Genomic DNA, 14912 nt, shown 5'->3' with positions numbered 1-14912 from the left:
AGATAGACGAGGGAGAATGCGTAAGCTAAGCAAAGTCTTTATAAACATGCCCTTCCCAATAAGTTATCAAGGAAACTACACTGTTATGGGTTCAGGAAAAAAAAGACAAACAAAAAGAGTAAGAGTAGTCAATATGAGATGAAACAAGGAATGGACTTCCTTAAACTTCTCTAATAAGGTTATTCTTATTTAAGCTACTTCCTTCTCTAGGGACCAGAGTGCCCATCTGCAGGTCAGACCTGCTGTCAGGAAGCTGATTGCTTGTCCTGGGCCCTGGTGTGGGTCACCACAGAAGGACCAAGAGTGCCTTTGGATTATTGCTATTACTGCCTCTTCACTGTTACTGAGTAATTCTTACCCACCTGGACACAAGTGTTGCTGCCAGAAGAGAACTTGAGCAGATCAAAGCTAACTGCTATGCTCTGAGCTGTGGGAAAGAGACAAGGTGGTGTTCCTCTTTCCCCCTACCATTAAGGACATGGGCTTAATAGGAGAGGATGTATTATGCAGATCAAAGCCAGTGTATCTGGTGTCACAGGGAGAACCGTTGGCTTCTATGTCCGTGGATTATTTTCTGGGAGTGAGGACTGGTGGGAAGCGATGGCAACAGAATAAGGAAGAAAAGCAAGAGCACCTATCCCAATAGTCTTGCTGTTGAGAAAGGTTTCTAAACAGGTTCATCAAAGTATGCAGATCAAAGCCTAAAGAGAAGTGGGAAAACAGGTTCAATTTAAGATGCTAAGGGAAGGAAGGAAGGTACATGGCAAAAACCTGAAGTTCAGGGGAGTGGACTTCAGCTTGGTCAGAAAATGGGTCAGCAGGAATCACTGGGGAAACAAGAAAGAAAAAAAAGTTGGTCTTCAAATCAAATCTCCTTGAAGCACTAGAATGGCCCATTGTGATTGCACAAGAAGATGGGCAGATACAGCAGGAAGCCAGATTGCCTGAAGAGGAAAGTTCTAGTTGAGCTTAGACATAGAAAGGGGGTTACCAGGAAATCTAGCAGCAGCACTCAGGCATTCAAGACCCACACAGCTGGGGTCAAAACCACCAAGGAACACAGAGGACAACAAGGGGAGCTTCTACGGATAAGCAGCCCTGAAAGAAAGGTGAAGAAAAATGTAAACTTGCTGCTATATAGTGCAAGCAAGATGCAAAGGATGTAATGACAAATTGCATAGAAAAGACTGGAGTACTTAATAGAAAAGTACTGGAGTACTCGTTTGCCTTGTTTTTTACTGCCAAGGTCAGGTCTCTGAGCCTAGTAGCAAATTGTGGGGATTGAGGCACTAGCCGTCCTACAAGAATATTAAAATAGGAATAATTTAAGTATTTCTGGACATAAGCAAGATGCATCCATAGAAGTTGAGATACCTGATATGTTTGTAAGGATCCTCTTTGTCATCTTTGAAAGACTCTGGCAACTGGGGGAACTCCCTAGTTCCTGGTAAAAGACAAGTATTACATCAACATTTTTTTTTTAAATTAAGAAGGAAGGTCTACAGCATGGTCAGCTCCTGGAAAAATGAAGGAACAAGTCCTCCATATTTTAGACACATGAAGGACAGAATGATGACTGGAATCAGCCAGCAGAGATTTATCAAAGTTAAATCATCCTTGACCAACCTGATTGCCTTCTATGATGAAATTGCTGGCTCTGTGGATGAAAAGAGAGTAACAGATGTAGCTTATCTGAAGCAAGACTTTCAACACTGTCTTTTGTAGTGTACCGGTAGCTAAACTGAAGCGATGTGGACTGGATGAGTAGACTGCAAGGGTAGTGAAAAACTGGCTGGACTGCCAGGATCAGAGAGTAGTGATTAATAATTCAATGTGTATTGGGTTTTGTGGCAAGGTTTTGGTAGCAGAGGGGCTACAGTGTCCTTCTATGGGAAGGTGCTGTAAACTTCCCCCATGTCCTATGGAGCCAACACTTGCCAGCTCCAAGATGGACACCTTGCTGGCCAAGATCAAGCCTATCAGCAGTGGTAATAACAGATTTAAGAAGGGGGAAAAACCACTGCAGAAATAGCAGAAGAGAGAATATGTGAGAGCAACAGCCCTGCAGATACCAAGATCAGTTGAGAAGAAGGGGGAGAAGGTTCTCCAGGTGTCAGAGCAGAGATTCCCCCACAGCCCCTGGTGCAGCCCATGGTGAGACAGGATGTCACCCTGCAGCCCATGGAGGTCCATGGTGGAGCAGATATCCCCACCTGCAGCCTGTGCAGGAGCCTATGCCAGGAGGATGCCCGAAGGAGATTGTGGCCTTGTAGGTTAAGCCTACATTGGAGCAGGCTCCTGACAAGGCATGTGGTCCCATGGAGAGGAGTCCATGCTGGAGCAGCTTTCTGACAGGACCTATGGTCCCATGGAGAGGAATCCACACTGGAGTAGGTTTCTGACAGGACCTGTGGTCCTGTGGAGAGGAGTCCATGCTGGAGCAGGAATGCTGGCAGGACTTGTTACCCTGTAGCAGACCCATGGTGGAGCAACCTATTCCTGAAGGGCTGCACCCCATGGAATGAACCCAGGCAGGAGCAGTTCATGGTAACTAGTGAGCCATCTCTCCCTGTCCTTATGTTGACCCATGATCTTTTCTTTACATTCTCTCTCTGTCCAGCTGAGGAGGGGAGTGACAGAGTGGTTTTGGTAGGAAGCCACGAAACACATTTATCATTGAACTGGACAAGGAGCTGGAACACGCACTTGTTTGGGTTTTGGGTGATACAAACTAGGCAGGGTGGAGTGATTGATATGCTGAAGGGCTGAGCTGTTATTCACAGCAATCTCAGCAAACAAGAGGATGCAAGAATCATGGAGTTCAAGAGAGGCAAGGAAATCAAGCATACACTGGGCTATGTTAGACACGTAGCCAGCAGCTCAAGGGAAGTGATTTCCAACTCAGCTCCCTCAGCATTGGTGAGGCCAATGGTAATTATACTTCTCATGGAATAAGATACACTTTAGGATTTTTACTTTTTTTCACCATCAACTTGAACACCCATTCTCTTATTTTACATGCATTTTATTCTTACTTTTTCCCTGAGAAATCAGTAATTTAATTGCTAACTCATATAACAAATGTTGTTCAAATACAACCAAGAGGAAAACCAGAAAAACTTTCATCCAATATTGATTTTAAATATACAGAAAAGTCTTTATAAATTTAAATCTCCATAAGAGACTTTATCAGCAGATAAACAAAGATATATCAGAACTTTGGAACTGGAGTTATTGACACTTTAGTACTACAAAATTATCGAAATGAATTTGGAATCACTGAGAAAAATTCTTTCCCTGGGTACTACGGAAGATCATCCATATTTTAAAGTCATATTTTAAAAAAACCCTTTGTCTGAAATAGAGAAATCCAGTGTTTTATTACAAATCAGTATTATTTGTTTTCAGAAATCTAAGGAAAAAAACTGGCCTACGTCAGATGTAATAAGACACATATGTTTACTGAGAATAGAAAATTACTTTTCTGAAGTTTTGATCACTTGGATGGGTAGGGAATATTGGCTGTTGTCTCTGTGTCACACTGGGCACTGTGTTTATCCATGAACCTGTATGATATTTGGTACTTTATTGCAAGAGTAAATCAGGTTTCTTAATATGGCCAAAAGATCAGGTTGTAACAAGTCTAACTCAGATGCTTGGAACTACGCAGTGTAACACAGAAAAGGAATGAAGTCCTTATTGAAATGATTTTAATATAGAGCTGTACAGCAAGAAGTGTTCTTACCAAGATATAAAAGACTACTTGTCAACAAGCAGCAGTTAATTCTGGTTTCAATTCTGGGAGTTCCCAAGTGCTGGGTGACACATGGGTGCTTAGTGTCTTGTTGTACTGAGGGCTGGACTGCCCATGTCTCAGCACTTGACATTTCAATGGTATTAACAAGGTAGGTTATTGGTGAAACCTCTTCTTGCCTGAAAGTAAACAACCTTAAGGCTGTTCCATTTTCCAAATAGCACAGGATTATTGTATTATCTTCCTTCTACTTTTGTGTTACTTTCTGGCTGTGCTGTGATTCAGCACTAAGTTAGTACTGATCCTTGGTCATAAATGACTAAATTTATGTCTCAAACATAGATGGAGCCAAACCCGTCCCATACCGAGATAGTACTGACAAAGCCATTAACCTTTTTGTCAGTATTCCCAACAGAAAAAACAGATGCGTCAGGAATCATCTCCTACCACCTTTTGAATTCCCTCTATGATAAGAGAGAATACTTTACAAGATAGGTATTACTTAGCTAACATGCAGAGGGGTAAAAATGTGAACAATGGGCTAAGCAAACAATGGGCTGTTGGCATTTTCAATATATTAAAAAAGAAAGCTTATGATCTGATCTATGTTCATAAGAAATCTCCACATGTACATACTGTGAAATTTTAAAAGGTGGTCTTTCCCTTCCTCCTCACTAAGAACAAGATGTCTTCAAGAATCTACAATGAAGTAGCAAAACCAAGAAATTTTTTCAAGTAATAAGTGACAGATCTAGAACTAGGATTTCCTAATGTCCAGTCACTTGGTTTAGCAGTAAAAGATTATTTTGATTGTCTGAAATATGAATAAGGAATTTTAATTTTGAACTAAAATAGGAAATGGGGGTTGGAACCAGATTATCTTCAAGGTCCCTTTCCAGTGCAAATAATTCTGTGATTCTATGAAATCAGCAAAGTAAAAAAAGAGTTAAGAACTGTGAAGGAAAGCTAGGACAGTTGACAGCATCCCTCAGTTATTTAGACAAGAAAGAGTTTAAAACCAGTCTAGAATATTTACAAATACATTTGTTGTTATAGAAGACAAATATTAGTAAGTGTGGAGAGGATGAAAGGAGAATTACATCCAGATAAGAGTGATTTTTTTTTTTTGCTTTCACAAACTTATAAATTAAAATTGTATCTGGAAAACATTAAGTGCCATCTTGTAATATTTCCAGGAAGTTGTCAGATGAATGAATCAGCTTCTTGTGTAATTAATCAAATTAACTCTTCCCTGGGAGTAGGCAACAATGAACTATTTAGCTAGATATAAATAGCAGCTTTATGAGTTTCATTTGACTCTAAGTCACTGTTGCATATTAAAAGGCGTATATTAATGATTCTCACAATCTGGTTTTGTTTACACACTCAAAAAATAGCTAGAAAATTAAAGTATGTTTTGCTTTCTACTGAAAATGGCTAGGGAACTGAAGGGAAAACAGCAATAGTGATTGCTGATCATTTGCTAATAAAACAACACATCTGTGAGTTTTGTCAATGATTTAATGGAGTCTGGGTTTTACAGAAGTGGAGGCAGGACTGAATAAATGGAATATTTTCTCCACCTGCCAAGGGTATTTGTTATACATCCCTGTATGTATAACTTGCATAAGTATATACATTATATACTTACAAACTACCCTTACTTTGTGGTATGTTAGGTGACATAAAATATCAAGTCTATAAAAGCACCATTAAATTCATTATATGTCATCAAAGCAATTAATATCAGTAAATTCCAGCAAAATGCAGAGGGAAATAGTATTTGATGTTTTATTTCAGGTCACTTTACAGCAATCAAATGCTGGCATGATTTGCCTTTACCAATATCTTCTAACTCTGTAGTTACTCCCGCTTTGAGAAGGGGTGTTGGCATGGATGTCAGGGAAGAATTCCAGAGGTCTCTTCCAATGTAAATTATACACTGATTCTGCTTACAAATCTTCATCTGCACTACCATTACACAAAAACATAACTGCCCACAAATATGTAAACCATCTGTTCCATTTATCTTATTTTTATTAGAATTAATGCATCTTTAATTATAATCTTGTTTGTTACAAGCATCTTCACATTCCATGTGCACTCAATAACAGGTATTTTGATTCAGCTGCCATTAGCCAATGACTCACTGTGTGTTGTCTGATGATGATGTTTAAAATGAGGGAATACTGCTTGAGGATCTTTGGAATTGGAAATATGTTTGTTGAGCTCTTCCCCTTCCAATTTAGACCAGTCCACTGTGCTGAGTGACTGTGCAACTTAAAGCATTAGATAGCAATGTGGAAAACAGTATGTCAAGGAGGTAATTCTCTTTTTATTGTACTTATTTTGACATTACATCCTAGCAGTTATTTTTAATGTTAGATTTGTTTTCTTCATTTATAGTCATAATAACAGCAAAGCTAGCATTCACTTCAGGTTTAGTTTATTTGTTCAGTAGTCACATTATAACTCATGTGTAACTTTGTCTCAGTAGCAGAGCCTCATTCACCTACAGAATTATTGTTATTGTCTTTAAAATCTGACATGGCCAATGTACCTTGCTCTATCTGTGGCTGGTAACTACAGCAGCACAATGTTTAAATAGGAAGATAATTTAAGTAGCAAGTTATCTCACTTTATAACTTGACTGAGTTCTATTCTCCACCTGGCTTCTTGTATCTAGATCCAGCAAAAGACTTGGGTGCTCAATGGAGTTCAGTTTTCAGCCTATGAAGTGGAATCCATATGCCTGAGTCAGGTGCCCATGTTCCTTATATCATACACAAGAGAAACATGCAAAAGTAAATGTTTAGTCTGCTTGGTAGTCACCATAAGTAATCAACAGAATGCTGACTGCACAGTCTAGCAGTCCAATGTTGTGCTTCAAGAACTGCAGTAGTGGGGGTTAAGATGGATTCAGGAGGTGAGCACAGGCAGCATCAAGAAGGAGTCACATCCTAACAGTAGCACTGATAATAGCTTGCAGACTCCTTCCTGACTGTGAGAAAAGAGATGACCTGGCATTACCTTTTGTGGGGCTGCTACAATGATCAATCCAACCCTTCAGCCTACAGATCCTACCAAAACCACTCTTTTCTATAGGAGAGCTCTGAGGAGTTCATAGGAGGAACAGGCAAAGACTAACCCTGTGGGTCTCCTTGATTTCCTGTAGGGATATCCATATGTGCAAGGCTTTCTGAAAGCTTGCAAATCGTGCAATGAGGAAAAATCTTTGTAAAAATCTTGTTCATTTTTTGTCTGTTTGGTCAGGGTTTTCTGTTTGTTTGTTTTTCCAGTGGTGCTGGCATCTTACAGCATCCTCCTGAGACTGGTTTCAGCAGACCTCCAACAGCATTAAGGGGGTTCCTTGCAGAAACACATACAGAGAAGCCTTTACTGTGCAGTGCTTGTGGGTTGGATGTCTCTGTAATTGTGGGATCAGTTCTGTGCATGTCTCCTGCCATTCCAGGTTTGCAAGACAGCAATGTCCACCCCATCCACACTAGTTAAAACTGTTTTGAGTGCACAGAGGATACTTCTGGAGGAACCTCTCCCCTCCCATCATCATGCCCAACACATGCAAGGTGAGTGTAGTTGCCCATATGCAGGAGTGTAAGGGAAGTGGCCCCTTCAGAGCATAAAGCCCTTGCAATATCACATGTGCTCTATGCCTTCTTTCCCTGTCCTTGGGGTAGACCATACCAAATAATAAATTTTCTCCAGGTTTACAGCAGTTTACCTCCTTTTTAAATCCATGTGTCACAGAAAAATTGAGAGAGAAGGCAAGGAAAGCTTCCTTGTGTATGACCCAAATCACAAAAGTGCCATATTAACTTTTTGCTTATAGAGCAGTAGCAAAATAGATCATTTTTTAATTAGGCCTCATGTTTGGAATATTGTGTTTTACCAAAAAGAGGTCATCATGATGATCTTATTTAAACTGGGAAAAAATTAAAATGAGCCACTCAGACTTTTCTAATCCTTCAGATGACTGGAAAAATACTAGAGTTCTGCAAATCGTAGTGTTGGCTCAGCAACACACACACTTATTAAAATGCCAGTCTTTGGGTAAACCCCACCAAAAGTCTGTAATGACTGCAGCTAGTTCCCGAATTCCCGAAGACTCCTTGAGCAGCCGTGGCCACTGCATGACATCTGGTGGCCACAAAGCAGCACGGCCAGAACGTGGCACTACTGAAACTGCCGCCCGTGCATCCGCTAAAACCAGCCCGTAGCAGCTCTCATCCCAACGAGCCCAAACACCCGCTCTGAGACGTTCGCTGCAGTTGTGCACTTTGCCACGGAACAACCCACCTTAGACAAGTGCTAATGTGTAGCACAGTGGGATACACAGCTTCCTTGGGAGTTGTCATGCTCCCCCGCCACGAGTGTTGATCTTCCCCTGTATTCCTACAGTTGTAGGACGTTGAGATGGGGATTTGCAGAGCGACAGAATTGTGGGAGATGTTCTTTGAAGCGCAGAGGTGGAATTCACTGAGGACTTGCACCTACCAAGCTGATAAAAACCAATCCAGAATGATGCTTTGGTAAGCAAGAGGTGCCACTGGTGGCAACAGGCACTCCTTATCCTCCTGTGACCATGGTGTATATTCAGAGAAGTGTAGAATATGAATGGTTGGAAGGGATTTTAAATATTATCTACTCCAAATCTGCCCTGCTACGGGCAATGACACCTCCCACTGGACGAGGTTGATCAAAGCCTTATAGAACCTGGCATTGAACACTGCCAGGCTGGGACACCAACAACCTCCCTGAGCAACCTACTCTAGTGCCTCACTACTCTCACAGTAAGGGATTTCTTCCAAATACCTTAAATTTCTCATTGTGGAATCACATATCTTCTAAACAGAGAGAAGCATAGTTCTCCCAAGAAAATCCTGGGAAGCTGTGTAAAAGCTGTAGGAAACTTAGAAAAAAGAATTCAAACAATTATGATCACTCTTCTTGTAACCACTGTTTATAGATATGGAACTATATAGATATAGTTCTCCAAAGTGTGCTATTCATAGTTCACTAATAGTATGAGAAATTTTCACTTTGAGACCAATCAAGTATCAGTTTAGCAAATCAGACTATAAAAGTCACAACTTCTTCCTAATAAACAGATTCTATTTCACCTTCTGATGACTAGAATCATTCCTTCCATCCCTGACTCAGCAGCGCCATCCCATCTTCCAGTTTGTACCCATTCCTCCTTGTCCTGTCACCACGGCTCCTGACACAGAGTGCCTTTCTGGCTTCCCAGCAGGCCCCTTCAGATACTGCAAGGTTGCCATGAGGACTCCACACAGCCTTCTCTTCTCCAGGCTGAACAGCCCCACCTTTCTCAGCTTGTCCTTGTAGGGGAGGGGCTCCAGTCCTCTTAGCAACGTTGTGGCCTCCTCTGGACTTGCTCCATCTATCACGGTGGGTAAGATTCCACCACAGAAAAAGTCACAGATATTCTGGTTTTGAAGGGACCCATCAAGTCCCAACTCCTGCCCTGCACAGACACCCCATAAAGTCACACCATGTGCCTGAAAGCATTGTCCAAGCGCTCCTTGAACTCTGTGAGCCTTGGTGCTATGATTACTTCCTTGGGGAAGTAGAAAAAGAACGATCGGGTAAGAGAAAATAGAGAGATTAAGTGCTCAAAATCCTCTAACGCGCGGTCCATCGGCTGAGCGGCCCCGCCGATGCCTCAGAAGGGGGCCCACGGCCGGGTCCAGTACAGCTGCGGCCCTGCGGCTCTCCGCCTCCAGCTCTGCCGCTGGAATACCAACAGCACTCCCGGAACGGGTCGGAATCAGCTCTAGGACCGACCCCCGGACCGACTCCCGACCCTTTCCCCGGCCCGGCCGGCCCCGCCCCGCCGCTTCCTGCTTCCGGCGCCGGCGGGGGCGGGCGCGCGGGCCGGGCGGAAGCCCCGCGGCGGGCGGCGCGTGCGCGGGGGCGTGGCGGCGGCGGGGGCGCGGCCGCCGCTGAGTTCCTGCCCCGCGCGCGGGCGGGCGGTGTCGCCGGTCGCGACAGAGGTAACGGCCCGGCCCGGCCCGGCACGGCCCGCACGGCGCCCTCGGCGGGGCTGCCCGCCCGGGGCCGCCCCAGGCCCGGCCGCTGCCCGGGACAGCGCTCCTGGCGCTGCCGCCGCGGCGCTTCCCGGTCCGGCCCCGTGGGGCGGGAGCGCCGCTGATTCACCTCGGCCGGCTGCCGGCAGGGAGGGAGGGAGGGAGGGAGGGAGGGAGGTCGACAGACAGACAGACAGATAGATAGATAGACTGACAGACAGAAACCGCGGGGCCTGTCCGGGCTCCGGACGGCGCCGGGTCTCAGCGTGGCCCTTGGCGATGCTGGGGCCCGTCCTGCGGCCTCGGTGACCCCCGGGCCGGTCCCCGCCCCCCCCGGGGCTCGTTTCGGTGTTCCGTGTGCGGACACGGGCTCTGCCCCGCACCGGGGCCTCTCGGGGTAGCGGGAGCTGCCGGGCCGTAACGGGAAGGGTCCTTTTGGCTCTGCGGCTGGGGCGTGATGCAGCCTTAGGAAATGCTCATTTATGTTTCACTCCTTATCCACCATGTGTTTGTAGCTGGGAACTTAGTTCATCCCCTTCTTTGTACCAAGTGATGCATTTAATGCCCCGGTGGCAGCGTTGGTCAGCCTGCAGGAACGTAGTTAGGGGAGAGCCTTTAACAAGATGTATTTTATTTGCAGTCGTCTTGACTTGTTTTCTCGGGGGGTGGGGGGAATGGGTTACATTTGTAGCTGAAGAAACAAACTGATCTACATGTGCTTCGCTGTCCATTGGAAGAATGACAGATGACAAAGATGTACTTCGAGATGTGTGGTTTGGGCGAATACCGACCTGTTTCACTCTGTATCAGGATGAGATAACTGAAAGAGAAGCTGACCCCTACTATGTGAGTATGACAAAGGTAGTCACAAATAGTCCAAGGCCATGGTTTGTTTGTTTCCTTCATTCTCTTCATCTGTACTACTGCATATTGTGAAAAAAACTCACTTCTTTCCTTCTTAATCCTGGTAGCTTCTGAAAGTAAACATATAACCATGCTGTGTGACTTCATCTTTCTCGACAGCAAGTTGTGTCACTAGCGAGAAAAACTTATCACAGGTCATTAAGATCTTTGAAAAAATTCTTAGGAAGTGAGTGAGTGACTAGGTAAAGGAGGAGGTTGGATGTGAGTTTATATGTTCTTGGATAATGAACAGTTGAAGGGAGAGAACTTCTATAACGCAGAAATAATTTAGTCAGACTATGAAATCTTAATATTTAAGGTTGGTCACCTGTGTAACACAAAGTGCTAACAAACACTGGCTCTGTGGATGATTTCTGCTCATTTTTTTCTTTAAAGTCCAGCAGCCATGAGACATCTAGCTCAGAAATAAGAAAAGCAACTACAGTAGCTAGAGAGAACACTGACTGAACAGGATTGCTAGCTGATGATAAAAAAGGGATGATGGATGTATTTGAGTTATAATATGAAGTGCCTTCTATAGCAATTTATTTATTTATAGTGTTCTCATCAGTTTCGTTCTTTCAGCACCTAATAAACATGTAATTGAGAAAGAATGTTACCTGATTCAGTGAAATGCAAATTTGAAATGTAACGGGAATGGGAGGGAAATCTTGAACTTTTAATTTTTATGGGATTCTGAAATTCTTAAGCCTTATCATATCCCATTCCACACTGGATAGATCTATTTTTTCTGTGTTCAGTAGCATCTTTGGGTCATCAGTTTATCATTGGCATGTGTTGTGTTGAAACCTAATAAACTATTGGTGCTTTTTGTTCAGCAATAATAGTGCTCATCTTTGTATATTTTAGTTTCATCACTGCTAAAAGATAAGCACTGTGCTTCATATTTATTGGCCTATTGCCAAATGCATCTAACCTAAAAGTCTGAGACTTTAATTTATACATATGAGTTAAAATATGTTTGCACACTTTGTGTAAGAGCTACTTGAAAGTTATGGATTTAAGTTTAGAGGCTTAGAGCCTTGATCTGTTTAACATTGGCTTGGAAAGCATGAAAACCATGTTATCCTTGTGGTGTGGTCAGCTTTCTATGTCAAGGAAATGGTTTTAAGGTCATAGGATTTCTTCTATTTACTCCATGTAAAGTGTGCACAAAAATTCTCAATGCTTAATTTTTTCTTTCTGCAAAATGTGGTTACTCACAGATGACAGTTCTAAAATTTTAGCTTCTTATTTTTTCAGTTCATGTTGGAATTGATAATACAGCTTTGTGTCTTATGAGGGACCAAGGATTTATAATAGTATCAGGCAGAATAGCAGTCCAGGTTTTAAGTCATGATATAGTTCTGGTAGTTTCAGAGTGTGTTTGCATTAATGTTTTTGTTCATATCTGGAGTGTGTTTGAAATAAGTCTTCATCCTTCCCCTTTCCTGTGCCCAGGTTGGCATCACAGGGCTGTCAGACCATGGGTCAAATCATTTTCATGTGAAGTTGAAGGAGCAGATGGGCTTCAGTTGCTAATGGACATTTGGTGTATGGGAGCAAACTTGAGCTAAATCAAAGTAAAATTATGGGTAAAGTAGAAAAGTACATGTAGTTAACATTTCCAGCCCTTGACATCAGCTCTTTAGCTTTATATGGCTCCTCTTACTTGTTAGTATAGATACAACCTCTTGTTATCTTTCAGTGGGTGGGGAAGGGATATTCAGAGGAGTAACAAGGTGAAAGTTCCAGACTGCCTTTCATAAAAGGAGAGACTGCATGGGAAGGAAATACTGGCATCATTAAGCTGAGAGAGGATAAAGGGTTCTGTTCTGAGGAGCTTGCTTTATAAAGATGAAGGATGACATAGACTTGGGGGGGTGAGGAGTTAGAAAAACAACTCACAATCTGTGGGATGGATTTTGGCTTTTGAGTGGTGTGACAGGAGAGCCCTGTCTGTCAGATGGGTTAGTGCAGCGCAGGAGTTGAAGCATGTGTGTATCACCTTCTGGCACTGCACAGGGGTAGGACAAGTAATTTAAAATTAACTTGTCTGTCTTTTGGAAAGAGTGGTGACATAAAGACTGGGTAGCTCCAGTAAAACATTGTCCTGTGTCTTAATACAGTCATGTAGCGTAGATTTCTGCAGTTATGCTAGAAATGGATGCATCAATTTTCTTTGGGTGTTTCAGGCAGATGGTTGTGTTTTGAGTGGCAGCACATTTAGGAACAGTTTGCTTGAATTACTTTTGTTGCTGATTTATCTGATTTTTCTCTCGTCCTAAAATTGTTACGCATTTTATTTTTAAATTATATACTGTTTGCCTCTTGCTGCGAGCAAGAGTTAGAAAGAAAAGGATGAAAGAAGTATACAGGAAGCAGAGACTCATTGGCTGAGACTTGTCAGATGTATAAAGAACAAAATTACAGCAGGATACAGTGTTAGAATGATGCTCTGCCCAAGGGACTGGTCTTTAACAGGACCACTCTTTAGCTTGCTTGGTGTCAAAAGTATTATTTTGTTAAGATATCTGTAGGAGAGAGCAACGTGAAGCCATTCCAAGATAGGATGTTTTATTTCATCTCCCTTGACATTGTAGTGATCAGACCAGTCCAGTTCTTGTTCAATCTGTAAGTTTTCTATTTTAGTGCTTTGCATGTAAAAATACTGCATGCTGTGCAACAAAACCTGTAGATATACCTGGAGAGGCACTCTTTACACAAAGTTGTATTGCAAGCATTTACTTAGGCATTAGGAGTTCTTTGTTACTCATTTAACCCCCTGGTTAATAAGAAAACATTCCTGGTTATTGTGATTAAATACTGTAGCAATACATAATATTCAAAAGGAAAGTGTTGCGATTGGTGTAGTTTTTGGGGATAATGTGTAGGGATGGCTGTGAGGATTTATTCTGTTTAGTGATGTATTTGGAGGTTTAGTTTTCTTAATTTAATGAAGAGAATCCATGATCTTGTTATCTTTCAGTGGGTGGGGAAGGGATATTGAAAGGGGTAACAAGGTGAAAATGTGTTTAACTGCTCTTCAAGATCTCATTTAACAGATTTAGTATACTTGTAAATCTCTAAGATTAATAAAAGCTAGATAAATTAAAGCTAGAAAAGTGGTAGAATTGGATCCTTTCATTTTTCCTATGGAAGGGGATAACTGTATCAAGATAAAAGAACTGGGGAGGCCAAAGAGTTCAGTAGGTTCTACAAAGGCTCAGCATCTCTGAAAAACAGGTAATTCCTGTTAATCTGATTAACTGTTGGGTTTTGTACAGTTGTACAGTTTTTGTTGAAGCCTTTTCGGAGTGCTGGCCACGTTCTGTTAAATTCAGTTGAATGCTGTTTGGTTATTGTCTGTGTTCTCTAATTTTGTTGAAGTAGAAACTGGGTTGTTCTTTCACAATATAAACTGAAGCAGAGTATTTTACAGAGGAAATTATGCAATCTAAAGGGTTATGGGAAACACTGTTGCAATAAATAATGCTTTAATGTATTTATCAATTCCAGCATGGCTGTGCTGTATATAACATGCTGAAAATTGGCTTTTGTAAGAGTCCTAATAAGTCTTATCAGAGTACACCAGCATTAATTTAGCTCTACATATCATGCAGAAATAACATGAAATTATTACCAAAAATACGTGGATTTGATTAGTATCGCCTGGACTGTATTGTATCAAGAACAATCAGTGAAGATATGTGGAATTAGGTAAATAAAGGATAAGCTTATGTCATTAAAGTACCAAACAATTCTTACTTGAATGTGTACATAACTTCATTGAATTAATTGAGTTTGTTTGCCTTTTGAAAATGAAGGCCATGTTTTGATTACATTGCTCCTATGAAACACGGTAGAAACAATGTGATGATGGTAATAAAAGCAGCAGTTGGAAAAAGAAAACCATATGGTACATGAAAAATGGAATGTTAACTGACATGATGACTGTGACAGGGGTGAGACTTGGCCTTATGTAATTTTATAAAATTGTAAAATTTACCTGTGTGACAGATGTAACCTAATGCAGCATTATCAAAAAGATAAATCTGTTCTTCCAGATACTTGATGTACTCTCCATGCTTCTTTAGGAATTGGGTATTTACAAATTGTATTGTCATGGCCAAAATATTATCTGATTTATATATCAAAGTGTGGTCTAGTTATTGAAGAAATTCTGG

General features: G+C 41.9%; 1 protein-coding gene across 2 annotated transcripts in view; it reads left to right on the top strand.

Moving 5' to 3' along the window:
• Window positions 1-9722: 9722 nt before the first annotated feature.
• The window catches only part of ATG5 (autophagy related 5), a 73251-nt gene continuing 68061 nt past the window's right edge, over window positions 9723-14912 (top strand). Inside the window, exons 1-2 of one of the 2 annotated variants that reach the window (XM_084202276.1) lie at window positions 9723-9789; window positions 10514-10668. In XM_084202276.1, the coding sequence (XP_084058402.1) occupies window positions 10561-10668 (108 nt within the window). In that variant the 5' untranslated portion in view covers window positions 9723-9789; window positions 10514-10560. The other variant, XM_084202277.1, reaches the window with a different exon arrangement.

Source organism: Fringilla coelebs, assembly GCF_963513975.1.
Source record: "Fringilla coelebs genome assembly, chromosome: 3".
NCBI lineage: Eukaryota > Metazoa > Chordata > Aves > Passeriformes > Fringillidae > Fringilla > Fringilla coelebs.
This window is presented reverse-complemented; position numbering and strand designations above follow the sequence as displayed.